Source organism: Myotis brandtii, unplaced genomic scaffold (assembly GCF_000412655.1).
Source record: "Myotis brandtii unplaced genomic scaffold, ASM41265v1 scaffold208, whole genome shotgun sequence".
Lineage (NCBI taxonomy): Eukaryota > Metazoa > Chordata > Mammalia > Chiroptera > Vespertilionidae > Myotis > Myotis brandtii.
In genome coordinates, this window is record NW_005357764.1 from 3,899,105 (window position 1) to 3,910,708 (window position 11,604).

Consider the following 11,604-nt stretch of genomic DNA (forward strand, 5'->3'; position numbering starts at 1 on the left):
CCACAAAGGGTTAAAGGCTGTTTCTGACTAATTGGATCAGGCAAAGACTCAAAGCCTCCAGAGACCGCCTCTGCCTACAGACTAATAAGATTCCAACTTGAATTGTCCCCAGGCAGTCATCCTCAGGTGTGGCCAGAGTTTTTTCAACAGGTGGGGCAGTTGCTTCTGCCTGGAGGCTAATTGTTACTTTCAGTCTCTTAAGTGGCCTCAGGGCAAGATGTTTTCCAATAGGGTGTGTTAACTGTCTTCCCCCCTAGGCAAGGCAAATGTCTATGTGGGAAAGATGTCCTCTGCTGTGTGAGAGAATGACTCAGCCCAGGAAACTTGGGGTGTCTGCCTTCTGAGCTCTATCCCCCAAGTCCCCAATCCTGGGTTCTGCTCTCACAGCTCCAGTCCACTTCACCCTCCCTCTGCCAGAGCACAAGGTGGGTGGCTCCACAGGAAATTTTTGTGCGTTGGCCCTTGAAGAGGGTGCCCAAACTTTCAGTTGCCATTCCCTGGCAGACAGCACCCCACTGCTTTTTACAGCTAGATGTTATGTGGGTACCCTCCTCAGTTTGGTGCTCTCTGCTGAGGAGCCCAGCTCTGGGATTAGATCCCAGAGTTCTCAGTGGCACCCCCTCACAGCTGAGATGTCTCTCCAGGACTTCAGTTGCCATCTTTGGGTGCCTAGCCAGTCCTTTCATGCCTTGACCCCTCCTACCAGTCTCTATGCTGTCTTCACCTTCGGTCCTTGGGTATCAGGGTTCTCTCCTGTGAGTTTTCCATTGATTATTCAGGAAGCCTTTCTATATTTCAGTTGTAATTCCAGCTTGTTCCTGGGAGCATGTCCATGCAGCATCCTCCTACTCTGCCACCATTTTTTTTTGGAAAGAATTCTTTATATGAAAGCTTCAGAGCCTCAAATAAGGTCATCTTCTCCAATATTCCTACCTCCTGATAAGTAGGCTACCCAAGAGGATGAACAAGGAGCCTTCAAGGATAGTGGACAAGAGAGAGTCTTTGGGTCTCCCAGAAAACAGGATTAGGTACTGCCAGATGGGTTGACTAGAGAATTTATTGTTTTGCCAAAAGCTAGTCCTTGTTCTTCCTGTACACCAGAATTTAGGATTTGCTGTGGAGTAGACTGCCATGCGTTTCCCATTCCAGGTTTTTATTGCTGTATCCTGTTTATTCTTTACTATGGTCTAACAGGTATATGCCATGTGGAGCTAATGGACATCAACCAGAAATCCTTGATTTGAATCAGGATGAAATCTTAGGGGTCAGATAGTAAATGGATATTTCTATATATGGGAAGAAGGGCATATGTTTATGTGTGTAGCTGAAAAGGGTGAACAGCTTGGAAGTCTTCCGTCTTGAATTTTTTTGAATAGTTTGAGGAGGATAGGTGTTAGTTTTTCTTTGAATGTTTGGTAAAACTCGCCTGTAAATCCATCTGGTCCAGGACTTTTGTTTGGTGGGAGTTTTTTTCATTACTGCTTCAATTTCATTACTTGTTATCAGCCTATTTAGGTTTTCTGATTACTCCTGATTGAGTTTTGGAAAATTATGTTTCAAGAAATTTGTCCATTTGGCCCAGGTTGTCCAGTTTGTTGGCATGTAGATGTCCATAGCATTTTCTTAATCCTTTTGTATTTTTGTGGTATCAGTTGTTACTTTGCCTCTTTCATTTCTGATTTTATTTATTTGGGTCCTTTCTCCTATTTCTTTATGAGTCTGGGTAAGGTTCATCAATCTTGTTTATCTTTTTGAAACCAGTTTTTGGTTGTATTAGTATTTTGTATTATTTTTTTAGTCTCTATGTCATTTATTTCCACTCTGATCTTTATTATTTCCTTTCTTCTACTTACTCTGGACTTTTCTTCTTGTTCTCTTTTAATTCTTTTAGTTGTAGGGTTAGAACATTTACTAGTATTTGAGCTTTTTCTTGTTTCTTGAGGTAGGCCTATAATGCTATGAACTTCCCTCTCAGGACTGCTTTTACTGTGTCCCATGGATTTTGTGTTGTTGTGTGTTCATTTTCGTTAGTTTCCAGGAAGTTTTTTATTTCTGCCTTGATCTTATCAGTAACCCATTCATTGTTTAATAACTTACTAAATAGCCTCCATGTGTTTGAATGTTTTGAGGTTTTTATATTGTAGTTGATTTCTAGTTTCATGCTCTTGTGATCTGATAAGATGCTTAATATGATTTCAGTCTTCTTGAACTTGAAAAGAGTTGTTTGTTTCCTAACATTTTGACCAGGATAGTTCTTTGCTGTACCAGACTGTTCCACACATCCCTGGCTCCTGCCCACTAAATTCCAGTAGTGTTCTTCAGTTGGTGTGACCACCCTAAACACCCTCAGTTGAAAACCACTGTTGTGTAAAATTTGGAATCTTTAAATTAAGAAAGCAATCTCGCTTTTTCTATAGTAAGTTGTATAAAAACATTTTCCAGTTGATGGTCTTAATTATTAGTAATCTGTTGATAATGTGCTTTAGCTGAATTCTGCTTGGTTATTTAATTCGTTATATTTAATAAATAAGTGATAAAGGGTTAAGTTGGTCATACATGTTTTTATAATAATTTGAAATGAGAATTCTACTGTCTCCATTTAAAATCAAGGATTCCACCTTAGAAGTTAACTGAAATAAAAACATCCCTGGAAGATTTGCCTTAAAACTCCATATATTCTTGTTATACATTTTAGGGGGAATAAGCATATTAGCATTTATTTTTTTTTAGTTTTAGTGATGTTAATTGTTCCTTTTTTGTTTTGTTTTGTTTTTCAGAATTGGTTCCTAGGAAAGACCTTCTTTTAGAAAATGTGCCATATTGTGATACACCAACTCAGAAGCACTGAATTTCTAGGATAAAATCAAGTCTTTATAATTTTTAATTTCAAAATATATAACTGCAACATAAGTCCTAGAAATGCAGATATTTTTCTCTGAACTGGCATGTTGAAAATTAGTCAGTTATAGTTTTATAATTAAATTTCCCATTAAAAAGACATTGCTGAAAACTTCAGGCCATAGCTAAGTATTTCTAAAGAACATTCGATAAGAAGATATTTCGTTTTCATTGAAAAAAAAAAACAACTTTACCAAGTGATATAAATGCTTAGGGAAATATATCATATTTATTTTTCTTTGACCTTGATGAGTATTTTGCTCTTATTATAACTATTTGAGAATGCAGTGTTTTGACAAGTTGATGGGTTTTCCTCCCATGTGAAATGAAACCATTAGATTAAATTATTACGTTAAATTGATGTTGAGTCCCAAACATATTACATTGGTCAAAATATCACCGTGTGTGGCCCTAGCCAGGTAGTTCAGTTGTTTAGAGCATTGTCTTGATACTCCAAGGTTGCAGGTTTGACGCCTGGACAAGGCACATATAATAATCAACCCGTGAATGCAAATATAAGTGGAATAACAAATTGATGTTTCTCTCTCTCTCTCTCCTTTGCTTTCTCTCTGTAAAATCAATAAAAAGTATTTTAAAAATCACAGTGTGTGCCAACTCTCACAGAAAGTGGCCTTTGTTTCCAGAAGCACTGTAATGGTTTCTGTAGCTAACAAGTAATAGTTTCTTTTTACAGATAGAGAATATCTCTATGTTCCTAAAAAGACACTTTTTAATCAGTCTTCTGAAAATAGATGATAAAATATCAAAATCACCTAGTGTCACTGTGGAATAAAAAAATCCTAACTTTTTAAATAGTGGCCCTTTGTCAAACTATAGCCTTCGCAGAATTAGCTGTACTTAGACCACAGCTAGGCTTTATTGTAAAAATGTAATATATGACTGCATCGTTTTCATTTTTAATCAATAAAACTTAAATGGCTTTTCTACATTTCTCATCCCTGAAGAGATTGGCAGTATTATAAAATAGTTTAGCATTCTACCATTTGATGGTGGTAACTATAAAATTGTATTTAATATTATTTTTGTTTCTCTTTTATGAGTATCTTTACCATTTTGTTTTACTCAGTGAACAGTGTGTTTTCTCCCATTCACTGATTGACTCTCCCATTCAATAACACAGGATTTTACAAGATTCTCAATGCTTTGTTGGCAAAACATATTGGTATATCCATACTAGATATAAAATTTCATACTTAATCCCTGGCCAGTGTGGCTCAGTTGGTTGAATGTCATCCTGTGCACCAGAAGGTTGCTGGTTCGATTCCCAGTCAAGGGCACATGCCCAGGTTGCAGGCTCAATCCCCGGTAGGGGTGTGTAGGAGGCAGCTGATGGATGTTGTGTTCTCATAGTGATGTTTCTCTCTCTCTTTCTCTCTTCCTCTCTCCCTCTCTTTCCCCATCCTTCTCTCCCTTCCTCTCCCTCTGAAAATCATTAAACTAAAAAAAAAAAAATTCATACTTAAAAATAATTTTAGGAGATCAGAACATTATCAAAATTATTTAGATGTAGAACACTTAAACCAGAGACTACCCTTAATGCTTCCTAATACTTTTTAGGAAATTAGTAGTCTGTGGAATGGATTATACATGTCAAAAGGTTTGCTACTTCCCATGTGTATTATTGTATATATGGAAATTATACCTATATAAAAATTAAATATACTTGTGTTCTGGATACTAATCCTGTGTTGGTTATCTGTGATGTAAATGTCTTCTTCCAATATGTGACTCATCTTTTAACTCTGTTTATGATAAACCTGAAGCATAGGAGTTTATTTTAGTGTATCCATTTTTTAAAATACTTTCCTTTATTAATTTTGCTTTTGTATCTTTTTAAGAAATTCTTCTCTACTCCAAAGTCATAAACATGTTGTAATACATTTTCCTCTGAATGATGAAGTTTTGCTTTTTATGTTCCAGTCTGTATGCCATCTAGAATTTATTTTTGTTTATGATATGAAGGAGGAATCTATATCATTTTTTATGGCAAAACAATTGGTCTCAGCATCATTTATTGAATAGACCATCCTTTTTCTGATTACATATAAAGCAATTTTTATCATATCCCAAGTCACTATACAGTTAGTTGACCCTTGAACAGCATGGGTTCGAATGGCACAGGTCCACTTAGAAGTGACTTTTTTCAGTAAATACCTATAGAGTTTTTGATTCACTGTCAGGAATTTGTGGATGTGGAGAGCTGACTGTATGCATTGATCTGCACCATTTCATATAGGGGACTTAAGCATATATGGATTTTAGTATCTGTTGGGGAAGGGAGGTCCTAGAACCAATTCCCTGCATATACCAAGGGACAACTTAAGTTTAAGGAGTCAAAAACTATGCATGGATTTTTTATTGCACAGGGGTTCGGCACACCTTACCCCTGCATTCAAGGGTCAACTTGTATGTTGGGATTACTCTAACCCTCTTAGCTAGTCAAGGACTTTACTCCTATAATATTACTCTTTACTACCAAATATTTTCCCCCTCTCTCCACTAGATTATCTTTTCAACAGCATTCAACATTCTGAAATATTTCCCATCTTTAAAAATAAGCTGTCTTGAAACCCCTCCTGTCTTCAAGCTTCAGCACCATTTATCAGCTCTGTTTTGTTCTAGGAGGCCTCCTCTTACCTCCCCATTCTCTGTTGTACAGCTCTCAATCAAGATTTAATCCCATGCTGACATCTACCAAGAAAATACTCCAGTCGACAGTCCACATCAGCCCAGGGATGTTTGTAGAACTATTTGACTCACAGCCATTCCCGCACCCCCCTCAGTCTGAGGATGTGTTCTTTTTAAGGTGATTGGGAAGTGGCACTGGTTCACCCCAGAGAGTTGAATGCATCTATAGGCGCCAGGGCACAGAACTGCGTGCAGGCTTTCCTTGTGTGGGGGCTGCAGCCTGTGCCTCCTGTGACAAGGCGTCCTAGTCGCCCAGTGCCCTGCGCTCCCCACACAGCTGTCCCTCTCTGCCTTTCCCAGCACTAATGACTCTTGGTTTCCCTCTAGCGCTAGTGTCTTAATTCACTTTCCTCCCTAAACGCATTATTTGCATATCAAATTCTGTAAATGTTTTGTAAACCTATTACCTCACTCTTGGTAATACAATACTGATAGTCTTTACATTTTTCTTATTGTTAGCAATAATAAATGTGAACTGTTTAAAGAAAAAAAAAAGATTTAATCTCAGTCACTTCTCTGAAATCCTTGTCCCAGTTACTAGTGACCTCCACTTGTTAAATGCAGAGGTCAATTCTCAGTCTTATTTTATGCATCCTCTCAGTAGCACTTGGCTTAAGTGATTGTTCCCTCTTTTAATGGAGACCTAGACACTAAGTTATTGTAAACCTACACAAGTAGGATATAGCTATGAGCCAAAGTAACAAAAATGTCTACCTTATCTTCTGTTAATCATTTTAGATCCACTCTCAGTCCTTCTTGACCCTGTTCTTAGCCTTCCCTGGAAAGACTGCCCTGTGTGAAGCAGTTCCAGGACCAATGGGGGGACCTGGGCAGAGATCAAAAGGAAGGGGGATATGTTCTTAAGCCATAAACTTAAAAACATGTAATGAGGAACTAAAACTTGTGGAACATCACTTCTTTCCTGGCCTTGGAGCACAGAAACTGCTAAGGAAATTAAAGCAAGTTGACACAGCTCTTAAATCCTCACTACCTCTCCTCTCCCCCCCACCAATTTAGAAGCATAAGAAGGAGTTATTACACCACCCAAGGAGATATGTCAAAGGAACAAAACAGCAGAATGGAGCCTCTTCATGGCACCACTGGACCTCAGCAGAAATTCCCAGGAGTGGGATGCCCTGACTGGGCTCCAACATAAAACATTAAAAGATCTCAGAAGAGATCAGAGACTAGGTCATCAGCAGTCTTCCTCGGCCCAGCAGGAAGTCTTCCTGCCCCATGCCCTTCAGGGTACAGAAAAAAAGTGGGCAGAAAAGCAACTCCTATATCTCAAACTATCTGGAAAGAAATGCAAGTCCTTGATGATAAGAGAATATATAATAGAATAAGGGGGGAAAGGTGTTTTGTATACTGAAGAGAAATTTCAAAATATATGAAGCCAGTTTATAGAAGAAGCTCAAAGAATAGATAAACCAAGAATGAGGTGAAAAGGCAGGAAACAAAATATACAAGGATCATAATAGACACAACAAAAGGAATTAGCACAAAGGAAAAATTTGAGATACAGAAAAAGCAACAGAAAGAGATCACGATGACTAAAGTAATTAGAAGGTAACATATGGAAGACGGAGACTATTCAACAAAAAGATAATCATGTTTCTGGAATGGAAAGCCTAACAGAGACAGAAAATAACTCAGTGGACCACTTAAAATAACATTTCCCTGGGTATAAAAATCTACCTGAAAATGCAAACACCCTCCTGTAATCAGGAGAATCTAATACAGAATGATGAATATTAACACATGCTGATAGTTAATTTATTGAAACTGAGGAAAAGAGGATTCTTCAGACAGACAAATTGTCACCTACCAACGTGAGGCCGGGTTGGGGGGCACATCTGGCCTTGTTTCTTATATAACAACTAGAGGCTCGGTGCATGAAATTCATGCACTGGTAGGGTCCCTAGGCCTGGCCGGTGATCAGGGCCAATCGGGGCCTTCTGGCTGCAGGCCTCCCTTCCCCAGCTTCCAGCTGCCGGCTGGGGCCCTCCTTTGTTCCATGCCTCCCCCTGGTGGTCAGCACATGTCATAGCAAGCGATAGAACTCACGGTCTCCCAAACTCCCATGGGGACACTTTGCATATATATATATATACATAAATGCCAGAAAAAAGTAAGTCTAGAGCAGTGGTCAGCAAACTCATTAGTCAACAGAGCCAAATATCAACAGTACAACAACTGAAATTTTTTTTGAGAGCCAAATTTTTTAAACTTAAACTATATAGGTAGGTACATTGTTATTAACTTAATTAGGGTACTCCTAAGGCTTAGGAAGAGCCACACTCAAGGGGCCAAAGAGCTGCATGTGGCTCACGAGCCGCAGTTTGCCGACCACGGGTCTAGAGGATTTTTGGAGAAAAGTATGTGTTGAGAATATTATAACTTGCCAAGCTGTCATTTCAAAGATAAAGGCAACAAAAAGACATTCTCTAGCATGAAATTTCTTGGACTGTAGCATCCTCTCTGAGAAAATGGAGTGTTAAACCTCACTTAAAGAAATGCCATAACAAAAAGATGATACAACCAGGGAAATTATGTAATAGTCACCAAGATTATAACCTTAAAATGCACACACACTAAAATCAATGAAAATCAAAGGTAAAAGCAGGAAGTGGAAGACAAAGCTCATCTTTCAGAGCAGGAAGTGAATCCACTTTGTCCTAAAATTAATATACGTAGGTAAAAACAATAAAAACCTCTAATCTCTCTAAGCTTTTTTTTTTAACCTTAGTGAGATATTTTCCTTGACAATAACAGAAAAATAAACCTGAAATAATGGTGATCGTCAGGTAATTTTTTAAGAATAAGAGAAATTTTCAAAAGATTAAGAAAAAAGGTTATAAATAAACATTAAAAGCTTAGAAAAATAAAAAAGGGAGGAGGAAAGTGAAGGGTATTTCTTTTACTGGCTCTATCCTGAAAGGTTGCCTCAAGCTGGTAGTGTCCCTCAAAGTTTATCTCATGATGACCTCTGCACAGTTCTTTATTTCCACTTTGTGAAGGAGCTGCCCTCCCCTCCTTAGGTCTGGGGTAGGACAAAGTGGATTCACTTCCTGCTCTGAAAGATGAGCTTTGTCTTCCACTTCCTGCTTTTACCTTTGATTTTCATTGATTTTAGTGTGTGTGCATTTGCTACAACTCATTTGCTACTAGCCATGTGGATTCCCCTAGACCAGTGGTTGGCAAACTGCGGCTCGCGAGCCACATGCGGCTCTTTGGCCCCTTGAGTGTGGCTCTTCCACAAAATACCGACTTCTGCGCATGGGCCACGAAGTTTCAATCACACTGTACGTGTGCGCCCGCATGTGGTATTTTGTGGAAGAGCCAAACTCAAGGGGCGCAAGCCGCAGTTTGCCGACCACTGCCCTATACCCACAGTTTTGTAAATGGAATCCCTTTATACCCTAGAGGCCCGATGCACAAAATTCATGCAAGATGCAAGAGGCTCGGCCCTCGCAGCCCCGGTTGCCTCAGCTGACCCTCACAGCCTCGGCCAGCCATGGCAGCACTGGCTTCATCCAGAAGGTCATCCGGAAGGATGTCCAGAAGGTCATTCAGCTGTTTGTTCTAATTAGCATATTAGCTCTTTATTATATAGGATCTTTCTCAAACTATCATACTTTAAATGTATCATGTATTTCCTGTTGGGACTCTCACTAATTCACTGCCCTGGGGGGACTTACTTTCTACAAGTGAGAGACAAACAATAAACATAATTTAAAAGTAAATTAGGGAATCAAGATGGTGGCATAGATAAATGCTGGTACTTGCCACCTCCCACAACCACATCAAAATTACAGCTAAAATATAAACCAACCATTATTCAGAAACACCTGAAAGCTGCTGAATGGAAGTCCTACAACTAATAATTAAAAAAAAATTTTTAAACAATAGACATAAAGTATATAATATCATGACATTGGATGAAATCACCAAGAAGCTGGTTATATATGAAGAAGAAAAATGATTTGCATTCTGGGACACACCAGTGTTAAGCGATTAAGGAGATAACGAACAACAAGAACAAGAGATAGAAGTTTTCACTAAGGTAGGATGAAAATAAGGAGAATGTAGAGCAGACATTGGTAAACTGGCTCACACTGGTCAAATCTGACCCATTGCCTTTTTCTTTTCCTTTTTCCTTTTTTTTTTTTAAGCCTCACCCAAGGATTACTTTCCATTTATTTTTAGAGAGAGTGGAAGAGAGAAGGAAAGACAGAGAGAAATATCGATTTAAGAGAAACACATCGATTGGTTGCCTCCTGCACAAGCCCTGCCCTTGACCCAAATCGAACCCAAACCTGGAACCTTCGGTCCACAGGCCGAGACTCTATCCACTGAGCCAAACCGGCTAGGGCCCATTGCCTTTTTCTGTAAATAAATTTTTATAGGAACATTATCACACTTAATTCATTTACACATTGTCTATGGCTGCTTTCACACTATCATGGCATAGTTGAGTAATTACATCAGAAACTATCCCACAAAGCCTAAAATTGCTATCTGGCTCTCTTACAGAAAAAGTTAGTGACCCCTGGTAGGTAGAGTCCTGGAAGCCAAGTCAAAAAAAGTGTTCCATTTAAGAGGCAGTGATTATATTGCAATTGTGGTTGAAATTCCAGTGGGCTTAGAAAAATGGAGGTTTTGTGAAGAGTTTCAGTGAGCTGGTTTGGTTCGGTGGATAGAGCGTTGGATGTGGACTGAAGAGTCCCAGATTTGATTCCAGTCAAGGGCATATGCCTAGGTTGCAGGCTCAATCCCCAGTGTGGGGCATGCAGGAGGCAGCTGATCAATGGTTCTCTCTCATCATTGATATTTCTCTCTCTCTCTCCCTCTCCCTTCCTCTCTGAAATCAATAAAGATATTTTTTTAAGAAAGGATTTCAGTGAAATAATTGGAGAAACATATGCTCATGTTGATTCTCCCCAAACTGATCTCTAAATTCATTGTAATTACAGTTAGAATTGTAGTAGGATTTTTTTCAGAACTAATATAACTCACTCAAATGTGTGAGGATGATAAAGTCCTTAATTAGCTGTATCAGCTATCACAAAAGAGTAAAATTGATTGTTTAATTTTAAAAAATGGAACTTTGACTCATATCTCACACCATATACAAAAATTAACTCAATATTGATCATAGACCTAAATGTAAAACCTAAAACTATAAAACTTCTTGAAGTAACAGGAGAAAATCTTTGTGACTTTGGTTTAGGCAAAGATCTCTTAGATAAGGAACCAAAAATACAATACATTAAAAAATTAATAAACTAGGCTTTATCAAAATGAAAAACCCTTGCTCTGTGAAAAATAATGAAAAGACAAGCTATAGACTTGGAGAAAGTATTTACAAATCACAAACTACAAAAGAACTTTTACCTAGATTATATAAAGAACTTTTAATAATAAGACAAATAACCCAGTTTTTTAAATAGATAAATATTTGAACACTTTATTAAAAGAGATATACAAATGGAAATAAAACACTCATTAGTCACTGGAAATTAAAAGGTATGAGATGCTACTGTATACCTAAAATTAGAGTGACTGACTATACCAAGTGTTGTCAAGAATGTAAAATGGCAGAACAACTTTGGAAGACGGTTCAGCAGTATCTTAAAAAGTTAAACATATACTCCATGTATACCAGACTTTCCACTCTTAGATATTTACCAAAGAGAAATGAAAGCATTTATCCATACAAAGACTTATTTATATTGCACAGCAAAAGAAACTATCAACAAAATGAAAAGGCAACCTATAAACTGGGAGGAAATATTTGCAAATTATGTATCTGATAAGGGGTTAATAACCAAAACCACATAAAGAATTCATGTGACTCAATGGCAAAAAGCAACAACAAGCAATCTACTTTTATTTTATTTTTTAATTAAATCTTTATTGTTCAGATTATTACAGTTGTTCCTCTTTTTTCCCCCCATAACTCCCCTCCACCCAGTTCCCACCCCACCCTCTACC

At 38.1% G+C, this 11,604-nt stretch overlaps 1 protein-coding gene across 7 annotated transcripts in view; it reads left to right on the forward strand.

The window, feature by feature from the left end:
- The window catches only part of LYRM7 (LYR motif containing 7), a 42,035-nt gene that overhangs the window by 21,626 nt on the left and 8,805 nt on the right, over positions 1–11,604 (forward strand). For 2 of the 7 annotated variants that reach the window (XM_014539097.1, XM_005865522.2), the window contains exon 5: positions 2,778–3,096. The exons of the other annotated variants lie outside the window; for them this stretch is intronic. In XM_014539097.1, coding sequence (XP_014394583.1) covers positions 2,778–2,848 — 71 coding nt within the window. In that variant the 3' untranslated portion in view covers positions 2,849–3,096. Of the gene's footprint in view, positions 1–2,777; positions 3,097–11,604 lie in introns of those variants that run through there. 7 annotated transcript variants of the gene reach the window in all.